This window comes from Silurus meridionalis, chromosome 8, assembly GCF_014805685.1.
Source record: "Silurus meridionalis isolate SWU-2019-XX chromosome 8, ASM1480568v1, whole genome shotgun sequence".
NCBI lineage: Eukaryota > Metazoa > Chordata > Actinopteri > Siluriformes > Siluridae > Silurus > Silurus meridionalis.
In genome coordinates this window covers 25,286,497-25,302,148 of record NC_060891.1, presented here as the reverse complement: position 1 = coordinate 25,302,148, position 15,652 = coordinate 25,286,497, and the positions used below count along the sequence as shown (strand labels likewise).

At 40.6% G+C, this 15,652-nt stretch overlaps 1 protein-coding gene across 2 annotated transcripts in view; it reads right to left on the bottom strand.

Annotated features, from left to right (window-relative positions):
• The window catches only part of abhd12 (abhydrolase domain containing 12, lysophospholipase), a 31,033-nt gene extending 17,851 nt beyond the window's left edge, over positions 1-13,182 (bottom strand). Inside the window, exons 1-2 of one of the 2 annotated variants that reach the window (XM_046856086.1) lie at positions 13,049-13,182; positions 12,019-12,163 (exon numbers count right to left, since the gene is read on the bottom strand). In XM_046856086.1, coding sequence (XP_046712042.1) covers positions 12,019-12,161 — 143 coding nt within the window. In that variant the 5' untranslated portion in view covers positions 12,162-12,163; positions 13,049-13,182. Of the gene's footprint in view, positions 1-12,018; positions 12,450-13,048 lie in introns of those variants that run through there. The other variant, XM_046856085.1, reaches the window with a different exon arrangement.
• Between the last annotated feature and the right edge of the window lie 2,470 nt (positions 13,183-15,652).

Genomic DNA, 15,652 nt, shown 5'->3' with positions numbered 1-15,652 from the left:
CAATGGTGCTGGTGCCTAACACAAAAAAAACAACAGCTCGGTTAACACATTAATACACAACGTGTTACAAAAGAGGTATTCGGACCACACCTCGACACCCTGACAATACCCTGTAACACTAAGAAGATCTCCACCTTGCAGCACCGGTTATGCAGGTAATGCCGTGTATAACAGACTCGTGCATTGAAATGGGAGATTTAATTGCAACACAAATGTTGTCAGTCTGGTCTGACCAAACAAAAAGTTGACTGAAGCATGAAAAGCAATAAGGAGGGCAGAATTAGGGGAGATATTTCAGGTTCGAAGGGAGGAGGAGGAAACGTAGGTGCTGAGTAGGCAAAGCACCTACGATAATGATTTATTCATTTATTCATTACATAACGGTAATTACTCAAAAGATACCTTTATATGAGATTGTATATGCAAGTTCTGTAGAGAAAATCTATGAATTCTAGATAAAAGGACATGCACGTAGTAGAGTTCAGGGAAGGCACATTTAATTCCAACCTGCTTTGTGCTATAACGTAACTAACTCGACCTAAACTGTTTACTATTCATGCTACAAAGTGGCAGGCCACACATTTCACACCATCAATATTATTGAGAAAAGCAGTAGAAACGGCGCGCCGCATCACAGACAGGAAATCTTGTACAGAGAGAATGAATGTCAATACTAAAGCAGGAAACCCAATGAACCCAATTCAATAAGTCTCCTTTCACTGCAGCCACAGCTGCACCTCTTGCCTACATCATCGCTAGCAGAAAAGTCGATATAAAACTTTCTTTCGGCTTCTCCCGTTAGGGGTCGCCACGATATAAACCGCATAAAATGCATCTTTTCGTGCATTACGGTTTTCCTGGGGATTTGAAATAAGGGCAAATTGTTTGTTTTTTTGTGCAAATTCTACAGAAAAGAAAAATCTTTGAAATGTCCTCATAAGCATACATTAATTTCTTCTCCTCTCTTATTTAGTGTAGAATGAAAAGAAAAAAGAGCTATTAAATCCACTTAAATGCGAAGATCACCTGCAGTCTGAATAGAAAGTCTGGAAAGAAAAAGAAATAATTGTTTTAAATTTGTATTAAAATGAGACCTTCTTGCGACTTGTTTATTTTTTGTCATTATAATTTTGTTGTATAAAAGCTAAAGCTAGTTTTCTTCCACTTCCTATTACAAATACTGTACAATCCACCTGCGCTTTTACATAAAACAGATTTACAGGGAAACGTGAGATTTTTAATAAATTTCTTTTTGCCAGTGGTGGACAGTAACAAAGCAAATGTATGAAATGAAATGATTTCCATTCGGGGAGATTTTAATTTCACTACATTTCAAAGTCAAATATCTTTTGACTCAACTACATTTTACATACAACAGCATTGAGGAGTGTGTAAAGGACATTAGACAGTGGATGCGTGAAAACTTCCTTTTGCTCAACTCGGATAAGACGTAAGTACTACACTGGCTCCTAATCAAATCTCGCATTGATTATAAAATACTACTACTGACGTAAACACTTAACGGTCTCGCACCACAGTATCTGAGTGAACTTCTCTACCAGTATGATCCTCCACGCCTACTTAGATCAAAAGGTGCAGGCTATTTGTTGGTACCTCAAATAATGAAGACTACAGCAGGGGGCAGATCTTTCTCTTCTAAAAGCCCCACAGTTATGGGACAGCCTTCCAGTCAGTGTTCGGGACTCAGACACAGTCTCAGTGTTGAAAAGTTGAAAAAAAGGATTTGGGCTCATGATAATTTTTATAGAAATTAATCAGCGTTTGACTCATTAATATCATTCTATTAATAGATCAGTGTGCTGAGAGAAACAGAGTCTTTTCACAAAAACCGAGTTGTTGAAGCAAAGAGTCTTATGACAAAAATGATGATAGGAACATTAGTACATGGTTTGTGCACTTCATCCAACAATGTTTTTACACTGAAGAAAAAATAGATCAGTGCACCCTGGTGGATGTGTTTTGACAGATATGCCTGAGTAAGTTAGTGCTCTGACACACACACACACACACACACACACACACACACACACACACAGGGGACATGATTGACCAACCCGCTGGCTTACAACCCTTTAGGACACCTTTAAGGTCCTCTGATCTTTCCCTGTCTTCAGAGTCCAGAATGTTGTCTTGCAACTGAAGCGAATTAAATCATATACCAACATAAAACAGTCATTGGTTCATCTGCAAAACCAAATCTCCAAACGTCTATTGGTGTGCATGATAACATATATGTTATATTAAAGAAAATACACCACAGGAACATACCGTTTGTCAAGTGGTTTACTAACCAGTCAAACTAATATCATGAATTGCTTGAAACGTAACCATGGATAGACTTCTCTCCACGTACACATCAGATTCTCTCTTGACAAGCACCTTGACAAGCACCTCCAACCTATATGTTTGCCCAAATTATGCTTTGCAGCCACAAAACAAAATGTCCTACATTTGTTCAATAAGCAAAACTGCAGAGATTATTGCGAGAAAATAACATCAGCACTATAAAAAGTGGGTGAAAATTAGAGTTCTTCAAGATCGTCATTGTCCTTCTCGACCAATAAGTACAATTCACTTAAAAGATTTATGTAAAGGAAGTTTTTTTTCCTGAGCGTAAACATTTAATACCCAAGATTGAACTTCTGCAAACAAGAAAACCTCTCAGGTGTATGCTGTACAGGTGAATAGTGAAAAAATGTAGACATGGGGACACTTTTTAAAACGCATTATGTATGATGTAAATATACGACTGGAATTTCAAGGCAGCATTTCAAACACTTTTAAAACTCTTTTCACTTTCCTGTAAGATCTTTCACAAAGGCAGCACTTATTCCAGAGGCTCAGTGGCTGAGCTGTAAAGACCCGCCCTTCAGAGTAATAAATCAAGTTGAAATAAAATGCTAAATCTGGAACATGGTGTCGTCTCACAGGTCTGAAGTTCACTCCTGGGAGATGGGGGGTGGGGGGACCTCAGCTTGCAGAGAAGAAGAGCTTCATGTTCTTGAACAGCAAATGTTGTAGATTCGGAACTCGAGATAATGAGAGATAAGAGAGATGAGAGAGATAAGAATAAGAGAGATAAGAGAGAATAAGAGAGAATAAGAGAGATAAGAGAGAATAAGGGCGTCTGCTAAATGCCGCAAATGTAAATGTCAATACAGGAATGAACTAAATGACAAATGGTTCTTTTTTTTTTTTTTTTTTTTTTTTTTTTTACATGAACTATGCGACACAAACCTTTCCCCCCCCAAAAAAAGAAGAAACCTTGAGAGGAACCAGATTCAAAAGGGAAACCCATCCTCATTTGGGTGACATCAAGATGGTGCTCCAGGCCTCCTCACTTCACCTACATCAGTACCTGACTTTAACACCCTTGTGGCTGAATGAATTTCACACAAATCCATAAAATCTAGTGGAAGTGGAGTGGAGGTTATTATAACAGCAAATTAAGACTTAATGTGAAATTGGATTCTTGACGATCAGCTGACCACAAAATTATTATAGTGCATTATTTTATTTCATCTTCACTTACTGCACCTATAAATAAGCAATGCAAGCATCATTTCCCTCAGAGACAGCTGGCACTAGTAGTTGGAGTTTCAATTTCCTGAATTGGCCTGAGTTAAAGTGAACTTTACCTGCCTCGCCTCATGTCGCTACTTCACACTCGGACCTTTAGTGAATAATAACAGTGGGTCCGATTACTGCAGCCCCTGGTGCACACCACCACATGGATTCTGTTTCAGTTCGGACGTAATTTATGCTACAGCTCTTTTAATACAATGACACACAATACGGCACTACACTGGATCTTTATTAGCGATTAGTCTTAATACTCGTCTCTGCATAGGGCCTGAAGGTCAGACTCCAACATTACAGGGACTTTTTATATATATATATATATATATATATATATAAATTCCAAATGCACATGTTTTTCCCTCATCATTATGACTAATATTACTGAAGTAATTATTGCTTTTAACCAAGATGACCCCAGGGGAAATTGTGATATTATACAGTTCGGTAAATAAAAGTGAGTACACCCCTCACAGCAAGTCAAGTTTATTTCTATTGCGCTTTTCACAACAGACATTGTCTCAAAGCAGCTTTACAGTTGAACAATGAAGGTGAAGGTGAACAATGTGTATTTATCCCTGATGAGCAGCCATGGCGGCTGTGGCAAGGAAAAACTCCCTTAGATGTTATGAGGAAGAAACCTTGAGAGGAACCAGACTCAAAAGGGGAACCTCATCCTCACAGCACCATTATATTATAATCTTCTCATTATATTACAATACTGTAGAAATGAAACTTGAATATATTTTAGAGTAGTCAGTGTGCAGTGATAACAGTAGAGACCTGCACAGGTCAGGTCTTCAGATATCAGCTGTACGTTATGTAACCGTGTAAAGCCACATGTCAACTATTCAAGCTGCTCGACAGGACCATGTAAAGACCCGCCCTTCAGAGTAATAAATCAAGTTGAAATAAAATGCTAAATCTGGAACATGGTGTCGTCTCACAGGTCTGAAGTTCACTCCTGGGAGATGGGGGTGGGGGACCTCAGCTTGCAGAGAAGAAGAGCTTCATGTTCTTGAACAGCAAATGTTGTAGATTCGGAACTCGAGATAATGAGAGATAAGAGAGATGAGAGATAAGAATAAGAGAGATAAGAGAGAATAAGAGAGATAAGAATGAGAGATAAGAGAGAATAAGGGCGTCTGCTAAATGCCGCAAATGTAAATGTCAATACAGGAATGAACTAAATGACAAATGTTTTTTTTTTTTTTTTTTTTTTTTTTACATGAACTATGCGACACAAACCTGTCCCCCCCCAAAAAAAGAAGAAACCTTGAGAGGAACCAGATTCAAAAGGGAAACCCATCCTCATTTGGGTGACATCAAGATGGTGCTCCAGGCCTCCTCACTTCACCTACATCAGTACCTGACTTTAACACCCTTGTGGCTGAATGAATTTCACACAAATCCATAAAATCTAGTGGAAGTGGAGTGGAGGTTATTATAACAGCAAATTAAGACTTAATGTGAAATTGGATTCTTGACGATCAGCTGACCACAAAATTATTATAGTGCATTATTTTATTTCATCTTCACTTACTGCACCTATAAATAAGCAATGCAAGCATCATTTCCCTCAGAGACAGCTGGCACTAGTAGTTGGAGTTTTAATTTCCTGAATTGGCCTGAGTTAAAGTGAACTTTACCTGCCTCGCCTCATGTCGCTACTTCACACTCGGACCTTTAGTGAATAATAACAGTGGGTCCGATTACTGCAGCCCCTGGTGCACACCACCACATGGATTCTGTTTCAGTTCGGACGTAATTTATGCTACAGCTCTTTTAATACAATGACACACAATACGGCACTACACTGGATCTTTATTAGCGATTAGTCTTAATACTCGTCTCTGCATAGGGCCTGAAGGTCAGACTCCAACATTACAGGGACTTTTTATATATATATATATATATATATATATATATATATATATATATATAAATTCCAAATGCACATGTTTTTCCCTCATCATTATGACTAATATTACTGAAGTAATTATTGCTTTTAACCAAGATGACCCCAGGGGAAATTTTGTGATATTATACAGTTCGGTAAATAAAAGTGAGTACACCCCTCACAGCAAGTCAAGTTTATTTCTATTGCGCTTTTCACAACAGACATTGTCTCAAAGCAGCTTTACAGTTGAACAATGAAGGTGAAGGTGAACAATGTGTATTTATCCCTAATGAGCAGCCATGGCGGCTGTGGCAAGGAAAAACTCCCTTAGATGTTATGAGGAAGAAACCTTGAGAGGAACCAGACTCAAAAGGGGAACCTCATCCTCACAGCACCATTATATTATAATCTTCTCATTATATTACAATACTGTAGAAATGAAACTTGAATATATTTTAGAGTAGTCAGTGTGCAGTGATAACAGTAGAGACCTGCACTGGTCAGGTCTTCAGATATCAGCTGTACGTTATGTAACCGTGTAAAGCCACATGTCAACTATTCAAGCTGCTCGACAGGACCATGTAAATTTGTGTAATTTGTATTAAAAGCAGTTAAAATGTCCAATTCTCTCATACTGACCACTGGATGTTCAACATGCACCTCATGGTAAAGACTCTCTGAGGATTTGAGAATTAGAATTAGACGCCTCGGCTATAAGAAGATCAGCATCACCCTGAAACTGAGGTACAGTACAGTGTTCAGGGCCATACAGAAGTTTACCAAAGCAGGTTCCACTCAGACAGACCTTACAAGGGTCCATCAAAGAAGTCGAGTCCTCTTGCTGTGCATCAGGTGCAGAGGTGCTGCAGCATTGCTTTGAAAGTTGCAGAATTGGAAGATCTGCTAGTCAGTGCTCAGACCGTACGCCAAACACTGCAACAAGTCGGTTTTCATGGCTGTCATCCCAAAAGGAAGCCTGTTCTGAAGCTGCTCACAAGAAACCCTGCAAACAGTTTGCTAAAGACGACCTTTCCAAGAGCATGAATTACTGGAACATGTCCTGTGGTCTGTTAAAACTAAGATAAACTTGTTTGGCTCAGATGGTGTCCAGCATGTGTGGCGACACCCTGGTGAGAAGAACCAAGAAAACTGTGTCTTGCCTGCAGTTAAGCAGGCTGGTGGTCATGGTCTGGGGCTCCATGAGTGCTGCAAGTACTGGAGAGCTGCAGTTCATTGAAGGAAACATGGATTCTATCATCTACTTTGACATTCTGAAGCAGAACACGATGCCACCTTCAAAAAACGTGCTGATTGTTAGTTTCCCAACATAACAATGATCCCAAACACACCGCCAAGATGACAACTGCCTTGCTGAGGAAGCTGAAGGTAATTGAGTGATCAAGTACGTCTCTAGTCCTGAACCCTATTGAGCACCTGTGGGCCTCAAGTGGAAAGGTGAAGCCGCACTGTGTCTAACATCAAGCAGCTCCGTGATGGCATTATGGTGGAGTGGAAGAGGATCCCAGCAACAACCTGTGCAGCTCTGATGAATTCCACACCCAGGAGGATTAAGGCAGTGCTGGATGGTGCTCACACACAATATTAATAATGTTGAATGGTGAATTGGTGACTTTCCCCTTCAGCCAGAAGAACTGGATTTGGATTGTAGTCCAGTGTAAGTAGAAATCACAGCACAAAATAACATCTAAAATGTCAACATGTATAAATAATAATTATAAGTAAAAGTGTTATATTAGAGCATGTCGTTTAAATTCTGAATAATGGGGCTACTCTGCTGTTTTTGGGTTTTTTGGGGCTAATATATTTATCTCCTACATGAACACGTCCTCAAGCTGCAGAGCAGAAGTCCAACAACAAGAGATAAACACGCTGAGTCAACACTTTACTGTTCAGTACTTATCTGAAAAACATATGCAACACTTGTCTTCATGTAATCAGGAATCCTGCTTCCCATTAAGGTCGATTACTTCCTTTCAATCGAACACATACTTTATCTGAATTTGACTCGAATGAGAAGTGAGTTGGTGATTAGTAATTAAAAGAGACCGATGAGAACATTCCTCACTTCCTCCTTCTGGTTCTTTAAATTCATTCTCGTTTGCAATTCTTGAGTCTGATTTCACTGTTCAATAGAATTGTGTTCAGAGATCTTCCACTCCAACCAATGTACAGCATAATCTTCATGCTGGATTTGCACACAGAGGCATTGTCCTGCTGGAACAGGTTCGGGTCTCATAGATCAAGTGAATCCAATAAAGTCTTGTACAATTGTGTGCCTCAAACTTTGTGGTAATTTGGGGAAAAACCCACATACAGCTGGAAAAAGTCAGATGTCCCAATACTTGGGTGGGTTAAATTGGTCTAACTGGTCCATTTAAGCACTCCCGCTGCTCAAATGTAAATCATAGCCCACTGATCCTGTAATCAGCTTTAATCACAGCCTACTGTGGAGGACGAACACTTTCCAGAACACTTCAAGAAGAAAAATCTTCAGACTATAAATAGTCATGCAATCAGCAAGTCAGGTCCAGGATTGTGCTTCCAAAACCACAAAGCTTGAACATTAGCAGGTCGTGCTCCTTTTCTGTTCGATAAGCAGGATGAGATGTGTGTTCTTCTAAATGGAGGAGTATTTCTGCTGATTCGGTGATTCAGTGTCTGCATGCTGAGCTCATGCGGCCATATTGCCGGGGCGGAAAAAGATCCACAAAGATCCACTCTCATCTACCCGCTTTCTGTTTTTTTATCCTCTGTAACAAAAATAGAAAGCCCTTCTCCCTCTCTCTTACAAACACACACACAACATATACACCCTTCCTGAATACTTTCTTCTTTCCCTTACACACACCTCCATTAGATTCATCCACCAGATATTTACTCTTTATTTCTGAATCTTTTATTGTCAGCTGCTGAGATGTGAGTGAAACCTTACCAAAGATTAGAGGTCGACCGATACCAATAGCCAGTTTGGGTCGTACTTCCTGATAACGGATAGTTTTAAAAAATGGATACTGGATAAAAAAAAACAAAAAAAACAAAACAAAGCACAAAATAGTATTGAACATAATTGCAAAATTTTTTTTTTTTAAACAATCATTAAAAGGAAAGGCAATAAATATGAATATAATCATTAATAAATATAATTCTATAATTAATCAATTATAAATAAATCTAATAAAGCTCACAGTCTCGTATGTAAAAACAAAGCACGTGGCTTCAGTAATTCGCCTCTAGAGGCCGCTCTTGTAATGACAGCAGACTGGTAGCCGGAAAAACTATCGGTATGGATTTTTGCCCATAGTTCAAGCAAACTATCGGTGCTGATTATTTTGCAAAACTGATTCGACCTCTAACAAATATCTTGAATATTGAATTAAGTGCATGACGTGAAACAAACTGCTGTACTTGTGAACTCTTCAACTTCAGAGAGATATGAAATTTTGAGAATCAGCGTCAACGGAAACACGATTGTTGCAGATTAGGATCTAAATGACCTTGTGTGAAACCAGACAGCTTATTCACATTTGCATATGTGGCCCTTTTTATTCACAGCTTCATAACTCGTTCATCAAGTTAACCGAGGGGACTGAGCAAAAACACACAAATCCAAATCCACTTCTGGTGGAACACATTCCTGGGCTCCTGAGCAAGGCCCCTAACCCTATAGCTATTCCGTTGTATGAATGAGATAAAAGTAAGTTGGTCTGGATAAGGGCGTGTGCCAAATGCCATGAATGTTTCTTCACCTCATATATAAAGATCTTGAAAAACGTGTTTAATGTGCAATTCAGCGTCTCTGAATCTACAAAATGATGCAATTCACATAGAATTTTATTGTAAAGATTTAAAAAAACAATGACGACCGCGACAACAACGGGCTGCGTTTGGTGTTAAGCTTTCATAGCACTCTGGTCCCCAGAGATCTATTTACAGAGAGATTAGAGAAACTACATCCTCCCGAAGAGGCTATAATACAATGGCAGATTAATAAACGAACGAGAAAAGTGCTTCAGCCTAAAGCGATCTTCTGTTTTATTTAGCACAAAGCCAGATTTCTGATTCATGCGATTAACAAATTATCAATTTATTAGCAAACCCACTGGGTTCCTCCAGCACACAGCATTTACATTTATACTGACATTAGTGACATTATCCTTATCCAGAGTGAATGACTTCTCATTCATACAACTGAGCAGCTATAGGCTTAAGGGCCTTGCTCAGGGGCCCAGGAATGAACTTGTTATGGTGGGTCTGAGATTTGAAATCACAAACTCCTGAACCCAGCACAGTCCAATGCCTTAATCACGAAGCTACCACCTCCAAAAATAACTGCATCTACTACATCTACATGATTGTGATTTCCTGGTAAAACCACACAGCATCAGCTTTCCCACTCGTGGTGAACTGATGTGAACACTTTCGCATGATGTTATGCATGTAATCTCATCTCCGTCACACCTCTTTTTCTTAAATGCAAGACGAAAGAAACTGCTGAAAGAAACTTTTTGCTAAAACTACAGTCTACAGATCGACCGATTGGATTTGACCGATTTTTACCGATACTGATAGCTACGTTGAATCCCACTCGCCGATAACAGATTTGTTGTTAAAATAGATACTGGATCAAAAAAACAAAAAACAAGCACAACACTGAATTTATTACAAAAATAAAAATAACAGTACTGAATCATGAAAATGTGCTGAATAAAATAAATATGGATAAATCAATTACATTAATAAATATTGAAATATTGTTGCATTTAAACAAACAAATTAGCATTGCAAAAAAATGAAAATATTTACAACAAATGAATTTAAAAAGACTCCATCCCCAGCCACTCTCCGTGCCGGTCCCAAGCCCGGATAAATTGGGGAGGGTTGCGTTAGGAAGGGCATCCAGCGTAAAACATGTGCCAAATAAAACGTGCGGAGGATCCGCTGTGGCGACCCCTAACGGGAGAAGCCGAAAGAAAGTTTAATTTAAAAAGACTCTTCAAATAAACAGCACATGGTGTCAGTGATTCACCTCTAGAGGTCACTCTCGTATGTATAACGCAACCCGGAAAAACTATGGGTATGAATTTTTGCAGATAGCCGCAGCAAAACCGACGATTTGGTCGTCCTCTAATCACATCTTCTGTTATCAAATTATGTGATTTTGCATAGATGGTGATGTGGACTACTATAAATGAGTTTTACAGTCTCATTATTCCAGAATTCTCAGCCTTGATATTGATATTCAGCACTAACTCAATCTACTCTTAAGCTACTATCTATCCTGCAGCTATACCTACCCTGACTGTGCTGTCAGAAATAATGGTTTGTCCTCTAAAATACAAACAACGCAAACGTGGCTGCATCAATAAGTCTGTCTAAAGGTTCAATTATGTTTCCACTGCACATTCCTCTACAATGTGTAAGGAAAGCTACAAAAGGCCCTGTGTTGCATGTGTACAGTAAACACTTTGAGAATGCATGATGTTCAGCTTTACTTGAAAGCATTTGTAGATTCCAGAGTTCTCCTGGGTGTGTCTGTATCAGTTGCTCACGACAAGTGGGATTCCATGTGCTGAGCTAAAGGAGCTTATGCTCACAAGTACTTCTGAACTCCTGATACCAGAGATCAGAATAAACAAGCTTTATCATCTTGACCCTGACAGCATGGCGTGACTCAGTCAGAACCTGCTGAATCTGCTTCTGTTTCGAGATAATCTGAATCAAATACCTTCTGACCTACTGAAAAAGCTGAATAGTCCATTAGAGTCTGATGTCCTCAGATTTTGCAATGAAAGTAAAATAATAATAAAAAAATGATACAACCTGACATCCAGCAACACACGACCAGCATCATGACTCTCTAAATGAAGCCTAAATCTAGAACTATACCGATTAATCGAGTGATTAATCAATTTATTTTTTTATTTTCTCTTCTGCATCAATCGGATGAGTAAAACAAAGGTGATGCAACCTGACATCCAGCAACACACAGACCAACATCATGACTCTCGAAATGAAGGCTAAATGCAAAACAGTACTGATTAATCGATTTATTTGTCTGTTTTGCGTGTCTACATCATGCAAATGAAGATAACAAAGCTAATGCAATCTGACATCCAGCAACATTTGGTCGGCATCAAAACTCTGGAAATGATGCCTACATGCAGAATTAATTAGTTTGTTTGTTTTTGTTTATTTTGCATGTCTACATCCTGCAGATGAAGATAACAAAGCTAATGGAATCTGACACCCAGCAAACAGCATCATGACTCTCGAAATGAAGCCTAAATCCAGAACGGGACCGATTAGTCGAGCGATTAATCGTTTGTTTGTTTTTTTCCGTCTGCATCATGCGGATGAGTAAAACAAAGGTGATGCGACCTGTAATCCAGAAACACAATGACCAGTATCACGATTCTCTAACTGATGCATTAATGCAGAACGGCACCGATTAATCGGGCGATTAATCATCTTTCCCCCCTGCATCATGCAGATCTTACCTCCTGTATTTTCGCCCCATAGCTTTCTCCTGGGTCTCGGTGTGACCGTCTCCCTTGTCTTTCAGCTCCGTCCCCCGGCTCTGCAGCGTGTCCGAAGCGGAGCTCTCGTGCTCTTCGGTGGGGGAGTTATTCCGCCTTCGCATCGCTGGAATGACAGGAGCGGACCAGATGCGGAAAATATACGGATCAGAACCAGATGAAATGATACGACGTTGTTGTTTTTTTTGGAACGGATGTATCAGTCTGCGTCTGTTTTCCTGACGGCAGGTGGCAGGTGGCGAATCTGATCCAGATCAGTCGACTTGCTTGGACAGCGTTGACGTTTGTTTGTTTTGGTTTTTCCTGTGTCTAAAACTGATCTTCTACATTGTTCTCGCACAAGTGCAGATATCTGCAGCGAGCAGCTGATCAATACAACCCGTCCACCCAACAGCCAATCAACGACGCGCTACTTTCATCAGAAAAACCAATAGAAAACAGGCAACGTCTCGGCTTACTCGGTGGCCAATCACAGAGCACGCACGGCGGCCATCTTGGATTATTATCGGCGTAATGGGGAGAACTTGTTAACCCACTCGTTTTGTGGGAAACTCCTCCCTCTTCGCTATGATTCTTTACGAGGTGCGAAAACAGGTGGGCAGAATTTAGGATCAAGCGGAAGACGGTGAGAACTTTTTCCGGGTTTTGTTTGATTTGCGTTCGGACGTTGGAATTTTATTTTGTTTGATCGATATACCGCGTTTAATTCATTATTATTATTATTATTATTATTATTATTATTGCGATCTAAGTGATACTTTCACGGGAATTCACGAGACCACGGACATATTTATATTTAGCAATATTTCTAGGGTTTCATGAAAAGCATCAGCGCGTGATAATCTCTTGTATATACTGTATAAATTGTATGTTATGTTTATCAGACACGATAATAAGGATGAGTTTCATTTTCTACAAAGCATAAAGAAAATAAATAAAGGTCATGTGCAAGTAATAAACGACAGATGGAAAAAAAAAAACCCAAACAAACCTGGTGCTCATGATGCCTGGACTTCATGAGGACTTGTGAAAGCCTGTCTAACAGGTCTTTACATACATGCTTTCATTCCACCACTTTCCGTCATACACTGGTACCTAAAGCTGTTCTCAAGGGCTCAATCCCAAACTGCTTCCATCTCACTACACTAGTGCCCCCTATAGGTAGCGATTGGTAGGTGCGTTTCTATGCCGCCTTTACCCCCCTGTCCTCTACATCTGCCTCTTTCAAACCATCTACCTGCATGTCTTCCCTCACCACATCCATAAACCTCCTCCTTGGCCTTCCTCTTTTCCTCCTTACTGGTGGCTCCATTCTCAGCATTCTCCTACTGATATACCCCATCTGCACATGCCCAAACCATCTCAATAAAGCCTCCCTCACCTTGTCTCCAAAACGTCCTACATGCGCTGTCCCTCTAATAAACTCATTTCTAATCCTGTCCATCGTCGTCACTCCCAATACAAACCTTAACATCTTCAGCTCTGCTACCTCCAGCTCCACCTCCTGTCTTTTACTCAATGCCACTGTCTCTAAACTGTACAACATCTCAGGTCTCACCACAGTCCTACAAACTTTCCCTTTCACTCTCAGATACTCTTTTATCACAAATCACTCCTGCTATCACTCTTCTCCACCCACTCCACCCTGCCTGCACTCTTTTCTTCACTTCTCTAACACACTCTCCATTATTTTGCACTGTTGACCCCAGGTACCTGAACTCCTCCACCTTCTCCACCTCTTCTCCCTGCAACCGCACCACTCCACTCTGTCTTACTCATACTGACTTTCATACCCCTTCTCTCCAGCGTCTATCTCCACCTCTCCAGGCTCTTCTCAACCTGCTCACTACTCTCACCACAAATCACAATATCATACACAAACATCAAAGTCCACAGAGACTCCTGTCTGACCTCGTCCATAAACCTGTCCATCACCACTGTAAACAGGAAAGGGTTTAGAGCCGATCCTTGATGCAGTCCGACCTCCACCTTGAACAAGTCTGTTGTTCCTACTGCACACTTCACTGCTGTCACACTGTCCTCATACATGTCCTGCACCACCCTCACATAATTCTCTGACACACCTGACTTCCTCATACAATACCACAACTCCTCTCTTGGCACTCTGTCGTACGCTTTCTCTAAATCCACAAACACACAATGCAATTCCTTCTGACCTTCTCTATACTTCTGCATCAACATCCTCAAAGCAAATAAGGCGTCTGTGGAGCTTTTCCTCGGCATGAAACCATACTGGTGCTCACAGATGGTCACCTCTTCTCTCAGCCTGGCTTCCACTACTCTTTTCCATAACTTCATGGTGTGACTGATCATCGTTATTCCCCTGTAGTTACTGCAGGTCTGCACATCTCCCTTATTCTTAAAGATCGGTACCAGCACACTCCTTCTCCATTCCTCAGGCATCTTCTCACCTTCCAGAATCTTGTTAAACAATCTGGTTAAAAACTTCACTGCATCTCTCCTAAACATCTCCATGCTTCTACCGGTATGTCATCTGGTCCAACCAACTTTTCACTCTTCATCCTTTTAATCGCGTCTCTCAATAACTCCTTACTAATCCTATTCACATTTTGCTTTACCATCTCCACATCATCCAACCTTCTCTCTCTCTCATTTTTCTCATTCATCAGTTTCTCAAAATACTCCCTCCATCTTCTCAACACACTTTCCTCAGTAGTCATCACATTTCCATTTCCATCCTTTATTGCTCTAACTTGCAGCACATCCTTCCCAGCTCGGTCCCTCTGCCTGGCCAATCGCTACAAATCCTTTTCTCCTCCCTTAGTGTCCAACCTCTCATACAGCTCCTCATACGCCTTTTCCGTGGCTTTCACCACATCCTTCTTTACCTGCTGCTGCATCTCCTTGTACTCCTCCTACTTTTCTCATCACTCTGCCGATCCCACTTCTGTTTTGCCAACCTCTTTCTCCTTATGCTCTCCTGCACTTCCTCACATGTCACACCATCACGTCTCCTTGTCTTCCTTTCTATTTCCAAATGTCACACCAAGTACATTTCTAGCTGCCTCCCTCATCACTCCTGCAGTAGTTGCTTAATCATCCAGCACCTCTTCACCACCACCGAGCCCCTGTCTGACCTCTTCCCTGAACCTCACACTACACTCTTCCTCCTTCAGTTTCCACCATCTTATTCTTCTTTCAGTCCTCACTCTCCTCCTCTTCTTCTTCACCTCCAAAATCCACCATCCTACAGACCACCATCCGATGCTGTCTAGCTACACTGTCCCCCACCAACACCTTACAGTCTCCAATCTCCTTCAGGTTGCATCTCCTGCATAGAACATAGTCCACCTGTGTGCACCTTCCCCCACTCTTATACGTCACCCTATGATCCTCCTTCTTCTTAAAATACGTGTTCACCACTGCCATTTCCATCCTTTTAGCAAAATCTACCACCATCTGCCCTTCCACATTCCTCTCCTTAAAACCATACCTACCCATCACCTCCTCATCACCTCTGTTCCCTTCACCTACATGACCATTTAAGTCTCAATCACCAATCGTTCATTCCTAGGTACACCATCTACCACTTCATCTAACTCACTCCAGATTT